Consider the following 19,903-nt stretch of genomic DNA (forward strand, 5'->3'; position numbering starts at 1 on the left):
CATTTTCTGAATGTTGAGCTTTAAGCCAACTTTTTCACTCTCCACTTTCACTTTCATCAAGAGGCTTTTGAGTTCCTCTTCACTTTCTGCCATAAGGGTGGTGTCATCTGCATATCTGAGGTGATTGATATTTCTCCCGGCAATCTTGATTCCATCTTGTGTTTCTTCCAGTCCAGCATTTCTCATGATGTACTCATTGCATATAAGTTAAATAAACAGGGTAACAATATACAGCCTTGATGAACTCCTTTTCCTATTTGGAACCAGTACTTAATACCAGAGGGCAATTAGAAAACTTCTGGTTTGAATCCAGTGGGCCAAGTAAAATAATAATGTATAATAGCAAGCTTACAAAAAACAAAACCCAGAGAGTTTATAGTACAACCCTTTGAGGGCATAATTTTTATGTAAAATGGGTGATAGGCCTTTGCACCTACTCTGTGTTGGACTTCAGCGGTGAGGTTAATAGTGAGACTCATAACACTCATAACAGTGGAGGGAATAGTTGGAAACACAATACAGCAGGTATTTGCATGTTTGGAGTGAAGATATGTGGTTCTTGTAAGGGTTCTGTCATGTTCTTGGGGATTTCTTCATTACCTTCATGTCGTAGAAATACACATGTTATGCCTCTGCAGTACTGATTTTTATTTTCAGGAACCAGTGACACATCAACAGTTTGCAATTTCTTGGGTAAGGACTTGGGAAAATCTTACCCTATTTTGAATGAACTTTTGAACCATAAGACAGAGAAAGGTTTGTCATCCAAGGTTCATGTTTGCTGTTTAAAGTTGAGGGAGCAGGTTGCTATGGCTCTTTGTTCCCATTTGAAGGGTACAGGAAGAGGAAAGTGTTCCTTTCTATTTTATACTCTAGTTTGAGATAGAGTTGGTTCATAGTAAGGTATTGTGTTGACAGCCTGTTCACAGCTGGCTTTCCACCTTCCTTAACCTGGTACAGCACCTCCTGGTAAGAGTGAGATCCTATTTAAAACACTCCAAACATTAGTAAATACTGGGAGTCCATAGTCAAGTCCTTTAGTAAATTGTTCACTGTAAGCACTAAGCTGCATCCTGAGCAGATTCCACATTTTAAATGTCGCTTTGGAGCACACTGGGGTAGCTGGCTTCATGAATCTGAATAAGAAAAAAAAGTTTTTCCCTTTATTGAAACAGATTAAACAGGAGATACCTACAGAGAGATGCTATACTCAAAATAATTTATGGATTTTCCAAAACATCTAAATAAATGCTTAAGACTAGGACATTCATTGAATTTATGGATTATTGAAAGCTCGTTTTTCACTCACACCATTGCTCTTAGGTGTTATGCAGATATTTTGGTTTACTATAAAGATGACTGGGGAAGTCTTTGCTGCTTGCATTGTAGAACTGCACTATCTAATCACATTGATTTGGATATGATCGTAGATAAGATGTTCAGTGATTTCCGTAGATATAGGGCCCACCATGCTATCCACCATTGCCATCTATAAAGAAAATCATGTTTGTCCTTTATCACAGCAAAGAAAGGATCCTAACCAATACTTTGTGTTAGGATCAGCTATTTGTAAAGAGGCCTTACAAATAGCTGAGAAAAGAAGAGAAACAAAAGGCAAAGGAGAAAAGGAATAATACACCCATTTGAATGCAGAGTTCCAAAAAATAGCAAGGAGAAATAAGAAAGCCTTTGTAAGTGAGCATTGCAAAGAAATAGAGGAAAACAATAGAGTGGGAAAGACTAGAGATCTCTTCAAGAAAGTTAGACATACCAAGGAAATATTTCATGCAAATACAGGCATAATAAAGGACAGAAATGGTATGAACCTAAGAGAAGCAGAAGATATTAAGAGGAGGTAGCAAGAATACACAGAAGAACTCTACAAAAAAGATCTTAATGACCCAGATAACCACTATCATGTGATCACTCACCTAGAACCAGACATCCTGGAATGCGAAGTCAAGTGGGCCTTAAGAAGCGTCGCTATGAATGAGGTAGTAGGGGTAATAGAATTCTAGCTGAGCTATTTGAAACCCTAAAAGATGATGCTATTAAAGTTCTGCACTCAGTATGCCAGCAATTTTGGAAAACTCAGCAATGGCCACGGGACTAGAAGAGGTCAGTTTTCATTTCAATCCCAAAGAAGGGCAATGCCAAAGAGTGTTCAAACTACCACACAATTGCACTCACTTCACGTGCTAGCAAGTAATGCTCAAAATCCTCCAGGCTAGTCAACAGTACGTGAACTGAGAACTTCCACATATTCAAGCTGGATTTAGAAAAGTCACCAGAGATCAAATTGCCAACATCCATTGGATCATAGAAAAAGCAAGAGAGTTCCAGAAAAGCATCTACTTCTGCTTGATTGACTACACTAAAGCCTTTGGATATGTGGATCACAACGAACTGTGGAAAATTCTGAGAGATGGGAATATCAGACCACCTTACCTGCCTCCTAAGAAACCTGTATACAGGTCAAGAAGCAACAATTAGAAATGGACATGGAACAACGGACTGGTTCCAGATTGTAAAAGGAGTACATCAAGGTTGTACATTGTCACCTTGCTTACTTAGCTTGTGTGCAGAGTACATCATGCAAAATGCTGGGCTGGATAAAGCGCAAGCTGGAGTCAAGATTGCTGGGAGAAAGATCAATAACCTCAGATATGCATATGACACCACCCTTATAGTAGAAAGCAAAGAGAAACTAAAGAACCTCTTGAAGGTGAGAAAGATGAATGAAAAAATCTGGCTTAAAACTCAACATTCAGAAATCCAAGATCATAGCATCTGGTCCTATCACTTCATGGCAAATAGATGGGGGAACAATGAAAATAGTGACAGACTTTATTTTCTTGGGCTCTAAAACCACTGTGGACAGTGACCGCTGCCATGAAATTAAAAGACCCTTGCTCCTTGGAAGAAAACCTATGACAAACCTAGATAGCATATTAAAAAGCAGAGACATTACTTTGCCAACAAAGGTCCATTTAGTCAAAGCTATGATTTTCTAGTAGTCATGTATGAATGTGAGAGTTGGACTTTAAAGAAGGCTGAGCACCAGTGAACTGATGCTCTTGAACTGTGGTGTTGGAGAAGACTCTTGAGAGTCCCTTGGACTACAAGGAGATCAAACCAGTCAATCCTAAAGGAAATCAACCCTGAATATTCATTGGAAGGACTGATGATGAAGCTGAAGCGCCAGTGCTTTGGCCAACTGATGTGAAGAGCTGACTCATTGGAAAAGACCCTGATGTTGGGAAAGATTGAAGTCAGAAGGAAAAGGGGATGACAGAGTATGAGATGGGTGGATGGCATCACCGACTTGATGGACATGAGTTTTGGCAACTCTGGGAGATGATGAAGGACAGGGAAGCCTGGCGTGCTGCAGTCCACGGGGTCACAAAGAGTTAGACACAACTGAGTGACTGAACAACAACAACAACAACAAGGACTTTGTGTTTTAGAAATGAACCCCACTCCAGTACTCTTGCCTGGAAAATCCTATGAATGGAGGAGCCTGGTGGGCTGCAGTCCATGAGGTCGCTAAGAGTCGGACACGACTAAGCGACTTCACTTTCAGTTTTCACTTTAAATGCATTGGAGAAGGACATGGCAACCCACTCCAGTGTTCTTGCCTGGAGAATCCCAGGGACGGGGGAGCCTGGTGGGCTGCCGTCTATGGGGTTGCACAGAGTCGGACGCGACTGAAGCAGCAGCAGCAGCTGCAAAATATAAGAAATTATATCCTCCAGAAAATCTATAAAGTCAGACTGTGGCAAAGGAGTCTCATGTTCTGCTTGAGAGAGCTGATTTCCATAACATGAAGTATGAGGATGTATTAGAAAAATGCAACCCAATGTCTTAGTTTGGGATGGACAGAATTGAATAATGAATGACAGTGCAAAATGAAAATTGATCATGACTGTGATGTATTCGTAATTGATAGCAGTAATTTTTACAATGTATACTTTAAAAAAAAAAAAAAACAGCAACTCCTCACTAAAGTTAGTGACTACCAAGATTTCTTAAAAACTGGGAGAATAATTCAGTTGCTAATTGCTCAAAATTCTATATATAAAATATATATTGATTTTTGTAGCAGCATTCCAGGGAAAGAATGTGGTCATAGAATTATTCACAAAATGGAAATATTCCTCATTTCTTCTCAATATTCAACAACAGCCTCAGCTGGCAATTTAAATCACATAATTTGCAGGTCGTGTGTTTTCTAACAAGCCTGTGTTACCCTTATTAATTTAAAAAACTAAATTTAGATCCAAGTTTTTGTCACTAAACACCTCATGATCCCCACATACCCTAACGATCTTTATTGAGCAAGATGGGCTAACAAAATCGTTAAGGTCTCTGTGAGTCAATGTGTCATTTCATGTTAATTTTAAGAAGCCAATCCTCTTGAAATACTAATGGTGAAATATCATTTAGTACAGTGCCTTGTATATAGTAAGTACGGAGTGGTTTTTCTTTTTTTTTTTAATTCCTTAATTTTTTATTCATGGTACCACTACCACAATTTACAGGGCAATATACCTGGTGTAATGAAAAGAAAAAGAAAAAGACAAAGCTAAAACAGATAAAAGACCTCAGGAATGTACATCTAATTCACACTACATTGCATTAATCAATAGCTGCACTTTTTGCAAACTGTGGCTATGACAGTCCTGAACAAGAAGGGTTTCCTGTTTAAGCTGCAGTAACTTTTCTGACTATGGATCATCGTTCCTTCTGTGGCAGATTTTTACAGTTCCTCTAACGCATTTGGGACGACTGTCTCAAAGTAACCTGCAGCTTTCCTGACAACTCCTTGCTCTCCTGCTAAGAACTATAGCCCTTTTCTTCTGAGTTTTTAGAACCTTCTGCTACCATATCCACCACTTCCACCACCAGATCCATAACCACCACCATAGGGACTGCCTGAGCTTCTTCCACCAAAACTACCCCCTTTCATGGGTCCATAATTTGACTGCTGTTGTCCACTATAATTTCCAAAATCATTATAGTTTCCACCACCACCATAGTTACCTCCAAAATTTCCTCCTTCATTGTAACCATCATATCCTCCACCACCGCCACCGTATCCACCACCTTGGTTTCCATATCCTCCTGGTCCACCACCACCGTAACCTCCTCTACTACTATAACCAGGACCACCGCCATAGTTGCCTCCATCCCCTCCAAATCCATTATATCCACCATCGCCTCCTCCATAGCTCCCTCTGCTGCCACCACCTCCACCACCACAGCCTCCTCTTCCACCAAAGTTACCCCCACCACCTCCAGAGTTTCCTCCACGACCCATAAAGTTGCCAGATCCACCTCCACGACCTCTTTGTGATCCAGCAGATTGCATCTCTTGTTTAGAAAGGGCCTTTTTCACTTCACAATTATGCCCATTAATGGTGTGGTATTTCTGAACAACAATTTTATCAACTGTATCATGATCATCAAAAGTTACAAAAGCACATCCTCTCTTTTTCCCACTCTGCCTGTCTTCCATAACTTCTATGGTTTCAATCTTGCCATACTTTTCAAAGCAGTCTCTCAAATTATATTCTTCTGTATCTTCTTGAATACCACCAACAAAAATTTTCTTCACTGTTAGATGGGCACCAGGCTTTACAGAATCCTCTCTAGAAACAGCTCTCTTTGGTTCCACTACACGCTTGTGCGGTCGAGCATACATCGCTGCATCCACTTCTTCAACACAAGAATAAGTCACAAAACCAAAGCCCCTGGAACGTTTTGTTTTGGGGTCTCTCATCACGGAGTGGTTTTTCTTAATGTCATTTTTTACATTCAACTAAAACCATCTCCAATTTATGTAAGAAATTGTTAAGACAAATAAATATGCTTTCCAGATGTTGCTATGTCTTTATCCACTTTTTTCCAGTGTCAGTTAATGTAGTAAAATTGGAGAGGGAGAATGGATTCCAGGCAGGAAAGTTGAAATCAGGTAGTGTCTGTCATTAAAACTCCAGATTTACCCTGTTGATTAATTATATCATTATTCCATCTAGGTTGACTAAATCCATCTTGTGAAAGTGAATTCACTCAGTCGTGTCCAACTCTTTGTGACCCCATGGATTATACAATTCATGGAATTCTCTAGGCCAGAATACTGGAGTGGGTAGCCTTTCCCTTCTCCGGGGGATCTGCCCAACTCAGAGATCGAACCCAGGTCTCCCACATTGCAGGTGGATTCTTTACCAGCTGAGCCACAAGGGAAGCCCAAATCCATCTTAGGTTGATTTTTTTTTTTTTTAAGTGACAACAGCGTGAAGGGAAGCAATGCTTTTCTCCTGGCCACTACAACTTTTGAAAAATGAGATTTCTGGGTATTTCTTTGTCTATTAGTATTATTTAGAGATAGCATGGTATTACTTTTAAAAAGGTGAGTGATTTGCTTGCCAGAGGCTGTTGTAGTTCAGAGTTAGTGTGCTTGTTCTTACTGAGTTCCTGTTGTTGTATGCTATAGTAATTTAGAAAGGAATTAACCCAGGGAAATTTTGGCCTCAATAAATGATTAATGTAGAAATCCTATTTATCTCATGTTTATTCTCTGCTGCCCCAACACAACAGTGATAGAATATAAGTTAAATATGATTGCATCTGATCAATAGTTCTGATTTATTTGTTTCAGTCTGGCCAAAGAAAGTTGGGAGCATAAAACTGCAAGGAATTGCTTCTCTAAAAATATATCTGCTAAATGCACTTGCCATTTAAATCTTACAATTGCACTCGAATTAAGTGCTGGGGAATCCAGGGCACCCTATACTAGATCTGATTTGGAAGAGGGCACAAACGAAATTCTTACTGGCATTTATTTATGTAGGCCTCTTTACTAAGTTTGGAGGGTGTGCTGGCTTTCTAAGTCATCACTGTTGTTAATAAATGCCATTTGATGTTTACTGACTTTCTGAGCAAGTGTTCCTGAATGTTTCTTTAATGATATTGTAGTTTAGTATAGGGATCAGCAACTACCACCTTTGGGACAAATCCAGCTTGCCACCTGTTTTTGTAAATAAAGTTTTATTTATGCTGCTCTGTTTACATGTTGTCTGTGGCTTCTTTTGCACGACAGCAGCTGAGGTGAATGGTTGAGACAGAGAACATATGGCCTGCAAAACCTGAAATGTATCCTGTCTGGCAGTTTATAGGGAAGAGTTTGCCTGTTCCTACTCTGGAATAGTAAGATAAAGCTACATGATCACTGACAACTTATAAAGATCTAACTATTAGTCTGCACTTGGTTTCTGGAGTAATCAATCAGCCACACATTTATTTAATCAACAAATATTTACTGAATGCTTACTTATATGTCTGGTTCAAAGGATATAGTAGGGAAAGAAACAGAGTTCTTAGTACTCACATAATTTATGTTCAGGTGAGAATAGGACAAATGACACAGAGAAGTAAGATAAGAACTATGGGGAGTGTTAAGACTGTGTTGCCTATAAGAAACAGAACTTAAACTTGTGAGTCCTGACTGCCCCACCGTCTTGGTCTATGAAGTATACCAGGCTGTAATATATTCATGTCTTGGGACGTCCACTGTAAGTTATACAATTACTAGATGTGTGCTAATTAACCAAAAGTATACTTATTAGCCTGTCTCTCTCAGTTTTGTTATAAACTAAAATCCTAATGTTTTGTTCTTTCAAATGTTTAATTGATGATTATTTTGATTTAGTTCTTAAAAGCTATTTTTAATTAGAAAAATTCCCTCAAAACCTCTTCTAGTGTTAAAATTCTAAGGAAAATACTAAGCTAACCAAATACAATAGTGTGTGTGTGTGCAGTTGCTCAGTCATGTCCAACTCTTTGCAACCCCCTGGACTACAGCCCACCAACACTCCTCGGTCCATGGAATTTTCCAGGCAAGAACCCTGGATTGGGTTGCCATTTCCTTCTCCAGGGTATCTTCCCAACTCAGGGATTGAACCCAGGTCTCTTGGATCTCCTTCACTGGCAGGCGGTTTCTTTACCACTGAGCCACTAGGGAAGCCCCAAACTCACGATTTTATACACACACAAATACTGAGGTATAGAGTATATATGTACAGATTGGTGTACATGATCTCTTCACTGAGAGAGGCTAGAAGCAGTAACTCCTCAGAAATAATGAGTAGGCCCAATGCCCAGATTTTAGTCTCTTAACACCATTCTCCACTAAAAAGAACCAGAGCTCTGAGGAGAGGTGACTGATTATAGAACTGGGGTGAGGAAAATAAAAGATGAGCCTGGAATTCCTTGTGACTTCTAAAAAATAAAGATTTGAAGGAGCTTCTAATGGTCAAAGCTGGAACAACTTGAGCAACAAAATAATGGCACAATTGGATTTTAATCCATGAGTGTGTGAGTTTTCTGTTCAGTATGACAAATCACAATTTAGCAGCATAAAGCAACACACATTTATTGATCTCGCATTTTCCCTGGTCATGAGTCCATTCACAGCCTCACTAGGTCCTCTTCTCAGGGTTGAAAGGCTCTAGTCCAAGCAAGTGTTGGGTTGTCTCATATTCATCTGGAGGCTCAACTCAGGGATACTTTGCTTCTAGTCTCATTCAGACTGTTTGGAAGAATTTGTTTCTAGTGTTTGTAGAAGTGAGGCCCTGAAGTTCCAGAGGCTGCCTTGTCCTTGCCGTGCAGCTCAGTTCCCATCATAGAAGCTTACTTCGTCAAGGCCATCGGGAGCATCCTTCAGCTCAAAGAAGGCCTAAGCCATTTCTTGGCATCATGCCTCACAGGGTTACTTCCCGTTTGATTATTTCAAAGTCAACCAATTATGGACTTTAATTATGTCTATAAAATCCCTTTAATTTTGCCATATAAAATAATTTTAGAAATGATATCCCATCACTTCTGTTATATTCTTTGATTAGAAACCAAGTCACAGGTTTTGCCCTCAGTGAAAAAGTGGAGATTACATAGGAATTTGACTCATTGGAAGTCATTCTCTGATGTGTCTGCCACATTGAGTCCATGTGGATAGAAGCAGTCTAATAAATATCTGAACAAGTGGAGAAGAAGAGATAATTCTTCCTCATAGTAGATTCCCATTCACAAACGTGGAAGGAAAGAGGGAAATAAAGAATTACCATTAGCAAGCACCATTGTAGTAAATGCTGCAGACAGGATTCTCTAATGGATGCTAAAATTAGTGGGTACAAGATTGAGGAGACAGAGAATTTGCAGAGTCTCAATATCTCCCCTAAGATACTCATCAACTACAAAGAGCAAAATGCAGTAACTTTTTATTGGCGCTTGGTAGACAACAGCTTTGCCAAGTAATCAAGGCAAAAGTCACCACAAGTGAAACGTCAATGTCATTAACCTCTTGGTAGAATGAACTGAAAAGAGCACAACACTTTTGTCATACTCGTCCTAAAATGCATTACCTTGCTTCAATCCTGACACAGTAACAGACTAAGCCAAATTGAGGAACATTCTACGAAACGACTTATCTGAACTCTTCAAAAGCATCAAGGTCATAAATATAAGGAAAGACAGATTAGACTGAAGGAGACCGAGGAGAAATAACAACTAGATGCAATCTGAGACCCTAGAAGGGAAAATGAAGCACTGACTGGAAAAAATGGTAAAATTCAAATATCTTTAATAATTTCTTACCATTTTAAGTTCCTCTTGATAATTATATAAAGGTTCTATAAGGTGTGATCACTAGGAGAGGTGGGCTAAGGGATATACGACAGCCCCTTATACAGGTGGTGCTAGTGGTAAAGAATCCACCTGCCAATGCAAAAAATGTAAAAGATGCAGGTTCTATCCCTAGGTTGCGAAGATCCCCTCAGGGAGGAACTGACAACCCACTCCAGTATTCTTGCCTGGAGAATCCCATGGACAGAGGAGTCTGACAAAGAGTTGAGCACAACTGAGCACAGCACTCTTATACTGGCTTTATAGCTTTACTCTGAGTCTTAAATTAATTGCACATAAGAGCTCTTCTGTAAAAAATTTTAATATAAGCTTGTGCTTAGAATTTTAAGTTGGCAAAAGCAGACATTAAGGTCATTTACTGATGTTTCATTTTTTAGTTGCACCAGAAATTTTGGACAGTATTGTGTACATAGCCATTGAAGAGTGAATACCTCCATGTGAAGTGGTGAAATTTGTTCTACCTCACAGATAGTGCTTACGTCACCACGTTGTGCTTACGTCACCACGTTGTGCTTACGTCATCATAGACACAAACTAGGGGGAAAATGAGACTTTCTTTAAACACTTAGTTTTACTGTTAAAGCCTTCTCATGAATTTGGTTTATTTATTACATATGAAACATTCTCTTTTAAAATAGTTAACCACACTTTGTTTAAAAGGTTTTACTTAACATCATACATATGACATATAGAAATCTGTGGTTCGAGAGGTGTTTAGTCATTTCATTTGGTTCAAAAAGCTCTGAATTGTCTTCTTTATATGGACAGTGGACAGAAATGGATCATCTGTATTACATTTCTCAAACATGTTTTCTGATCATGTCACAGTCATCTGCTGTGACTATGCTTTATACCTATGCTAATGGGAGATGAAGTTATTTCTTAGTAACTATGAAACTACTGATGGAAAGACAGGGATTGAAACCAAATGGAGAATTTAAAACAGTTTGGGCAAGTCTATCGTTACCATGAAAAGACTCTTTGTTTCTTTAAAGGACAGATTTAATAAATGAGTAGGTAACTCATAGCTTTAAAGCGAGATCTCTTAGAAATGCACCAGACAACCACTAGTGCTGCTTGAATATGGCAGTATTTTATAAATTCATGAGCTTTCTTACAGCCTTTTTTATGTTTACTTGAAATATGGTATATAAGAGCAGTGCCTGGGGCATGTATAGTGTAAGCAGTGGTGTCCTTAGAATCACTGTGTTTTGTTTTGTTTTGTTTTTACTGTCATGAGTCTATGAATTCAGTCTGTCATGTAGAAACAATCATTAAAATGTAAGCACTTACTATCTTACTGCAATTGATTCCCCATTGACATTTTAAAAAGTCAGTATTTGGCTGCAGAGTGCTTTAAATTTCTAAATGGACTGGAGCTTAGGGGCCGTAGGGTATTTCATAGGAAGCACATGACCCTGAGTGGACACACAGCAACTTTTGTGTATCTGTAGCCAAGTTGATGGCAGTGTTTACCCTAGAAGTTGTTTTTACCCAAATGTAAGTATTTTTGCTTTATTTATTTGGTACTAATACTAATTTACTGCAGATGTCTAAGAGTAAATAAATGAATGAATTCATTCAAACAAACAAATTCATTCAAACAAAACACAAATGAATCCCTTTGAGGATTATGCTAAATTCAACTGCCTTTGTTACTTTATAGTACTTTTACTCTCAGAAATGTATCTATACTTCTGAGGCAGAAAGTGAGCTGATTGTTCTTAAGCTAAAAAATCATGTCTCTAGACCTCATATAATTCACTGTCTGTCTTTAGTTAATAAAATAAAGTTTTTTGTTTTATTTTAATAAAGTTAATTAAAGTGTTTTGCTTTAATTCCTATTCTCAGATTAAGGACCATGAAATAACAAAGATTTATTAATTATTTGTTATGCTGATGGAGGGACTAAAGAATTAAACAACTTGATTCCTGTCTCATGGCGCTTACCTTATAGTTTGAAAAGACAAAAAGCAAAAATTAAATGGAAATCAAATAGGTGGTAAATAGACACTATTGCTCTGTTAGCAATAAAGATTAAAAGGTACAGAATAGTGTTTCTTCTTTAGTGATAATGTACACTATATTTTATAGTTGTGTGTCTTTTAATTGAGCTTTCCTTCTAAGTTTTTGTGGAATCTGTGATTGACTTAGAAGTTTTTAGAAGTCAGTTGTTATTGCTATATTAAGTAAATATTACTCATGAAAGATTGTTGGCCACTATGCTGCCTGCCCACTTGGGAGTCTGAGTTGACTTCATCAATCTGGGATTTTGTTAAACGTATTGTAGAAGTATGTCTCGAGATTTGAGCTTGTAGATTGATTTGTGAATTTGGGAACTCATACAGTAGAAAATTGAACTTTTCAGGAGGTGATTTGATAAATATGTTTATGCATGCTTCCTCTTTGTTTTACAAAAAAAAGTATAAAATATCACTCTCTTTGAGCTGTATGTTTTTCTTTGTGGAGCGATACCTTTTGTGATCATGAAGATTAAATACATTTAACTGTGTCTTGGGTTTTACACAATTGTGACATTAATGCAGAGGGTTCCCTATCCCCACTTCCTCTCCTGTGTTTTTACAGGAAGTCAGATGCCCCCTCAGCCACCTGGGAGCCAGTCAGAATCCAGTTCTCATCCTGCCTTGAGCCAGTCACCAATGCCACAGGAAAGAGGTTGGTCTTCAGTTCATATCTTACATACCTTCGTGTTTTGAGTGTGTAAGGTTTAAGTGAGTTTGCTACCTATGTACCTGCTTATACACATTTTTTTAAAGGCTATTACATTTTCTCATCAGATGAAAGAAATACCTAAGAACCTACATATAACAATAAATACTGAAAAGAAGGATGGTTTCTGGTAGATTGGGTGGTTTTACCAAATCCCAGTTCAAGGTCCAGAGAATCTGCATGTCCACATAGAACCAGGAAGTATAGTTTAAACATTACTGCAGTCTGATATTTGATCTAGCTGTGTAAAAATGACTATTAATGATTCAATTTTGATATTGGTCCTAATGAAGTAAAGTGCATCTGTTTAGCTGTTTTGATCAATTACTTATCCCATGATATTTAACAGTAAATTTTTAAATTGCATAGTAAAACCTTATCTTGTAGAATTATAGGATCTCAGAAATGGAGCTGACCTGGAAGACTGTAGAGTCCATTCATCTCAATTTATGAATAAAGAAATTGAGGACTGTAGAGGTTCTATATGACCTTCTCATTCTCAGAGACTAGTTCGTGTCAGAGCCAGAAAAAGCAATGTGAGCTTTTCCTGAGCATTCAGGTTGTCCCGCATCTGCAGACTCTGACCTTTCACTCAGTTCTGCAAGTTGACCCCCATATATTATTGCCTTGACTGAGGCCTTAGTCCTTCATCAGTTTGCTTCTGTCTTGTTTCCCCCTTTTGGAGGGAAAGTTACTCTTATTGAAGGTGGAGATGGTGATTTTAGTCCAATAAGTGTAGACAGGATTGACAGGCGTGCTGCACCATCTAGTGCTGTGCCTGGTCACCGCCTCCTACTGCCCACGAGTCAGGCCTTGCCCACCTGCCCCGCCCCCCACAATGGAGATGCCACTTTCCTTCACTCTACTTCCTCTCTCACTTGCCAGGAAGACAAAAGTTGCTGGCTTGGTAGCTAGTATTTAAAGGCTCCTGACCCCTAATGTTTATAATTATTTCTGTATGAGTTGTAAAGATGATAATTTGTTTCTAATTAGATGAACTTTCAGTTATTTTACATACTAAAAACTCAGCAACATGTTATTTAGAAAGTAATACCAGTAAAAAGATGGATTACCCTTATCTCTACATCATTTGTGTTAAAATAAATGTTTAGTAGGAATAAAATGAAATTTTAATTTCTAATACCTTTACATATTTAACTTTTTATTATCATTTAATGTGCAGTTAATACTTTAATTCCCTTATCAAAATACTATGATATGTTTTAATAATGGAGTAGTAGTGGTTTTTAAGCTTTAGAGTGCATGAGAACCATCTGGAGAACTTTTTAAGCTGGATTACTAGGCCACACTGCAGGTTTCTGATTCTGCATCAGAAAATCCACATCTCTGACCAGTTCCCCAGTGCTGCTGATGCTGCTGGTCCAAGGACCATACTCAAGAACCACTGCTTTATAATGATGCTATAGTGTGTTTTAATCATTGTATGATGTGTGTATTTGTTTCTCTATCAACTTTCCACTGTGGCCTCCTGTAAATTGGTCTTGTATGTCACATCCTCTCTATAAATCGCTTGTTCTGTGTTAACTCCCCTATGGCTCTGTTGTCTGGGAAACATGACAGACGCTTCTGGAAGGAGCCCTGGAGCCAAGCCAGTGGGAGTTTCCCCAGACTCCCTTTTCGTGGCTATCGTTTGTACCTGCCTTCTGGTACTGGGTCAAGGAAGTGAAGTAAAAAAGAATAGAGAAAATTATCCTGTACTGAAAGCCCACTCAGGCCAGACCCAGAGCTAAAATGAAGATATTTGTTGTTTCATTTTCACCATAAACCTGTAACATCATTCCTACTGGGAGAATTCTGCTTATTTTGTAAGCATTGGAAGATAAGAGGTACTTTATTTGGAAATCCTACAATAAACCTTTATTGCTACAAACTGAAAAAGAACCCCTCTTCTACATTCTCCAGTGTCTTTTCAGCCCCTTCCACCTGATACACATTTGAGAAATTTTAAAGTGTAGAATGCTGAATGTGAAGGACAAGATGACAGGAAATGTAGTTAAATCAAACTTTTAACCTTGCAAGACAAAATCCAAGGTATTCCTCTGGTGTCACTGTATGGAAACCACTTGTTGATATGTTTGAGTTTTTTTCCCCCTCTTATGTATAGTGTGATTTTGGTAACTAGTAGTGGATACATAACTGACAACCAGGCTAGTTTTAATGACCATTTCCTTCAAATAGTAAAAGATGACTTCTATAATGTGCTAAATCTGAATTGATTTTTACGAACATGTTCTTCTACTTCCCTGAGACTGTGCTGGAGGCACCATGTGCATCCCTTGGATGGTGCTTTGCCGTGTATGAGTTAAATTTCCTCTAAAATTGGGTAGCAAGTACTTTTTTTTTAATGACTTTGTTTAAATCTAGGAAGATATGTTAGCTCCTGCCTGATAACATTTGATCATGTGTTTTAATGGCAGATGACATAATCATTTTAAGGATTTGATACAATAATGAAAAGCATTTTTTGTTTGTTTTACCATCATTTGGTATGTACCAACAATATATATAGTGCAAAGTAAATCTAAGAAAGCCTTTACTATAAAATTCCCCAGTATTGATTCCCATGTAATTTAACTTACTTTATACCTTTATCGGAGAAGGCAATGGCACCCCACTCCAGTATTCTTGCTTGGAAAATCCCATGGACGGAGGAGCCTGGTAGGCTGCAGTCCATGGGGTCGCTAAGAGTCGGACACGACTGAAGTGACTTAGCATATACCTTCATAAGTTATATACCCTCTGCCCTTATTTAAGGAAGTAATGAAAGAAGAGGAAAAGAATACATTGAGTTAGCATCTTATTTTTAAAAATGTATTCTTTCTCAGAAACCATGGACCCTGATAAACAAGATAAGGCACAGCTTCTGTACTGCTGAGTGCTAAAATAACCAAGCTAAACACTTCCTTTTACACTTATTTGTTTTAACAAGATTATAAGAGAGTAAAATTCCACAATTATACACATTTTCTTTAATATACCCATAGGAGATAGATTTACTTTAATGGCGAACAATCCAGAAACACACTTGCCCAGAGACACCAGCACAAAACAAGAGACTCAGGAAAGCCTGCTTTCCTGTGGAGTGCAATGTTCTGGGTCCTTCCCACACTCCTTGCGGGGGTCAGCCGGGCTGACCTACCACCCTGGTGCTCAGTCCCTTCAGGCTCAAGAAGTTGCTGTCTTGCTCTGCTGTCATTTTGGGGGTTTGATCTTTATATTCCCATTCAGGAAGAACATTTATTAATAAATTACATACCCTGTTGAGAATTTTACAAATCTGAGGCTGTCCTAGGGTCTGAACCATGCTGGTAGCAGCAAGGCCATCTCCTTGTCCCGAGGTTGAGCACAGAGTCCGTGCTCCATCTAGACCTGGGACCCTGTGGTGCCCACCCCCTCTTTACTTGGTGGTCCTGGTGTCAAGTGTATCAAAAAGCAGCAGTCACAAATTCATTTTCCCACATTGTGTGTAGGCAAAAATAAGTGTATCTATAGTTTTCTATTTTCCATCTACAAAGGTGTATGTGGGTATGGCCATCAGAATTTACAGGAAGGAGGGAGACACTCTGAAGATCTATTGACTTCTTTATCCTTATGTAGTATTGTCTCCTCTACGTTTCGTGTACTTCCCAGTATAAAACTTGATGTATACTCTCCTGTTTGCATACAATGTGATGCTTCTTACTAAGTGAATAAAAAAAGTTCTTTGGTATTAACTTTTTTATTACTGATGTTTGTTCTTTTTAAACGTCAAAACTTCAGCTTAGTATTGCCATTGGTTTTTATTTAAACTAAATCTTTCCTCTCTAGACCTCATATAACAACATGCTCTCACCCAAAAAGTCAAATACTATGACTTATATGAACTAAGGCATTGGAAGAATAGTTAAGATAACCCTAAAATACTGAAATATATTTTACAAGAAAACTGTAGCCAACATGTTTAGATTCGCTATATCCTTATTTCTTAATCTTGAACATATATATCTTAAAATTTGAAAAGGGCAGTAAGAAATGGCTTACTAGTAGAGTGTCCTGTTTTCTAGCAGGGAATATAGGATAGCCATCTGAGTAGATAAATAAGTATAATTATTATTAACATCAAAATGATCACATTTTTAACCTCTGTAAAATGTTAAGCTTAATGAAACTAGCAAATGCCCTTCTAGTTTATTGGATTAGCAATTAGGTGAAAACGTTTCGAGAAGGCTTATTTATTTGGACAGATGTAGAGAGGTTCGGAATTAATTTTTTGAAAACCTTTTAATTGAATTCCCTTTTAATTTTCACAGTGGTGTCTAGTTAAATATTCATGTTAGTGCTAGTGGTTTTCTGAAAGTCTGAACTAGATCTGGATTCTCAAAATCAACATAGGTTATTTAACCCTTTTCATCTAGTATGCCAGCAGGGACTTCCTTAGTGTAATCCCATAGTATTTGAATAATTAGAAGGTAGTAATGAGGATTTAATTAGTCCTTGAGATATGCTGAAAGCAGAACCACTAAGAACCTTCCCTTTTGGATATGGCTTGCAAGCAGAATTGATGCTGCTCCCAGACTGTGATGTGCTAGGAAATATATTCTGTTGCTGGAGGCAGTACTTAGGCACCATTCCGTGACCATATGGAGGGCGTCCTGGGTGAGATTTTCCAGAATTATCGGGTTCCCCCACCCACAGCCTTCATTCTTGTCCAGCTACAGGACAACCTTTCTTCCTCTCTCAACTGTTTAAATAGGTTTATAGTTAAAGTCTACAGTATTACTGTACCTAATTGAGAATTGTCTTTTACTGTATCAGTGGTGCCAAAATTAGACAGCCTAGACAAGTTGTGTCGGAGAAGGCAATGGCACCCCACTCCAGTATTCTTGCCTGGAAAATCCCATGGACAGAGGGGCCCGGTAGGCTGCAGTCCATGGGGTCGCTAGGAGTCAGATACGACTGAGCGATTTCACTTTCACTTTTCACTTTCATGCATTGGAGGAGGAAATGGCAACCCACTCCAGTGTTCTTGCCTGGAGAATCCCAGGGACGGGGAGCCTGGTAGGCTGCCATCTGTGGGGTCGCACAGAGTCGGATACGACTGAAGCGACTTAGCAGCAGCAGCAGGCAAGTTGTGTAGCTATTCTGTAGTTTCAGGACAAGGAAAAAAATAACAAAATATTGTAGTTTTACGTATCTTGAGTATTTAATCCAGCCAAACTTAGTTCTTGACAGCTGTATGTCAGATGAATCACAAAATTCTCATCTTTGGAATCTGATATTCACAGTGATATTTATCAGTAGCTCCATTTTTATAAACACAAATAGTGCCATTTTCCAGACAAAGTATGTAGCAAATGGGTGAGTTCAGGCATTTAGATGTCCTTTTTGTGTGCTACCATGAGAAGGTGAATCAGAATCTGTGTACTTTGAAGTATAAGGTTTCAAACTTAGGTATTTTATGCAGACTGAATAGAATATGTCTTTGTTCTGTTATTAATCCCAAATGTTAAATGCTTTGATAAGTTTTGTTCCCACTCGTTAATGGTGTATGTTAACTTCTTTTCAGCATATGAGTAGAATTCCTCATCAAATTTCTAAGCACATTCTATTTGGACAGGGTAAATCTTTCTCTTCCTTTTTAATGGGAAGGACAGGAAAGAGATCTCTTAAAATAAATCCAGTGTCTTTCTGTAGATTAGACTGAACTCTTGAGGGCCAGAACCAAATCTTATTTATGCCCTGCATCCTTATGCTACAGCAGCACCTTCTATATAATAGGTGCTCAACAAAGATTTAGTTGAACGACAGGAAATAATTCAGCCTTCACAACCATTCAGAAGTTTCAGATCTATTCAGAGCACAGAACAACCAAAGAACAAAATGTTTCTTGCTCTGAAATTAAGAAAGTGTACCATATTGACATGTCTTCTTTCAGTTTTACCATTATAAGTCATTTGCTGTAGCACAGTGTTTCTCTCTCTTGCACCAGATTAAAGCTACCACTTCCATCTTCCATTCTTCCAGAAATATTTCTACAATCATACAGACAAGTGTCAGTCTGAGATGGGGTGCTCACACCTGGAGCCTCACAGTAAAGTGCATTGTCCAGAGGCCAACCATGTTCTTTACAACCCCAGAATATTTAAAGGGAAATAAGTAAAACTTTGGAAAAGTTTTTAATGCTGCTGGCTTATTTCCTAGTGATATGCGCACCAAAAATCAGTTTTGAAATTTTTAAAATTATTTTTGTACATCTTAATTGACCTAACTCAGTTGCAAGAACAGATTAACCAGTAAGTACAGAAATGGAAGAGACCACCGAGATGATGGTTAAGGAGTTGGAAATGAGATTGTGTGTGTGTGTGTGTGCAAACTACAGAAATTATATTGTCGCTCTTTCTCTGAGGTTCTCAGAGAAGGATCTCCCAGTCGACCTGTCTGTTTGTTCTTGCATGTAAAGGTTCTTATCACTTACATTGTGAGCATACTAACTGTAAAATGATGCTGCCTCTCAGGACAAGGGTATTGTCAAAAAGAGAAAATAGATTCCTTTCCTCGAGCCTTGTTGTGTAAATATAATAGATCAGCGTGTTAAGGCATTCATGACAGTCTACCCTCACCCCCAGATGCAATTAATTTAGCCTCCACTCTTAATTGAGGATCCCTTTTTTATAATCGGTGGCAGATGAAAATAAACTCAAATGGGAGGTACCGTACAAGAGAGACCATCTAAGACTTGTTTCTAATTTCTTCAGCCCCAGAGCTCTGCCTCTGGGCTGGATTGTGGACCAAACCAAAGCTAGTCAGTAATGAAGGGAATAGAAGTATAGGAATTGTTTGAGGGTTAGCATTGAATTCCTATTAAGTCTGCTATCTAGAGATCTGTTCACCAAAGAGCTCAGGGAAATAAATACCACTACAATAAAAATCATTTTGTGTTCATTGTAGAATCATCAGTCTGAATTTTAGAATATTTTAAAAGAAGCATAGTTTTGTTACTTTTGTATGTGCAGTAATTTATTTGAATTGCCAATTAAAGCTTATTTTTAATAGTTAACACTCATTTGTAATTGGCTCATTATTCTTCCATGAAAGTATTTGAGAACATCTGGATCTTAGGTAAATTCAGCATTGTGTATTGTGTGCACTTATTTATAACAACATGTTTTCTCCTGTGCTTTATGGGTCTGTACCTCAGTGAAAGACTGCTGTCTGCTTTGTTCCCCAAGCCAGAAAGCTTGAAGGCATCCTTGATGTCTTTTTCTCTCCCATCAGCTCTACACTCGTCACCTTGTTCTGCGGACTCCACCCCTCAGTGGTTTCTCACATCCTCCTTTTCTTGGCTTTCACTGGCATGATCCCAGCCCACGCCCCTGAGGCTCCATCAACACCTCCCAGCCAGTCTTCCTGTCAACTTTGCTCCCTCCACTCTGCTTTCCAGGCTGCATCCAAAATGGTCTCTCCAGAAGAATGG

The 19,903-nt window shown here is 38.4% G+C and overlaps 1 protein-coding gene and 1 pseudogene across 8 annotated transcripts in view; one reads left to right on the forward strand and one right to left on the reverse strand.

The window, feature by feature from the left end:
* The window catches only part of ARID1B (AT rich interactive domain 1B (SWI1-like)), a 422,452-nt gene that overhangs the window by 311,061 nt on the left and 91,488 nt on the right, over window positions 1-19,903 (forward strand). For all 8 annotated transcript variants that reach the window (XM_010840865.1, XM_010840862.1, XM_010840858.1 and 5 more), the window contains one exon: window positions 12,286-12,375. In XM_010840865.1, coding sequence (XP_010839167.1) covers window positions 12,286-12,375 — 90 coding nt within the window. The remainder of the gene's footprint in view (window positions 1-12,285; window positions 12,376-19,903) is intronic.
* Window positions 3,685-6,119, reverse strand: LOC104989235 (annotated as a pseudogene).

The sequence above is a fragment of the Bison bison genome, unplaced genomic scaffold (assembly GCF_000754665.1).
Source record: "Bison bison bison isolate TAMUID 2011002044 unplaced genomic scaffold, Bison_UMD1.0 scf7180017864148, whole genome shotgun sequence".
NCBI lineage: Eukaryota > Metazoa > Chordata > Mammalia > Artiodactyla > Bovidae > Bison > Bison bison.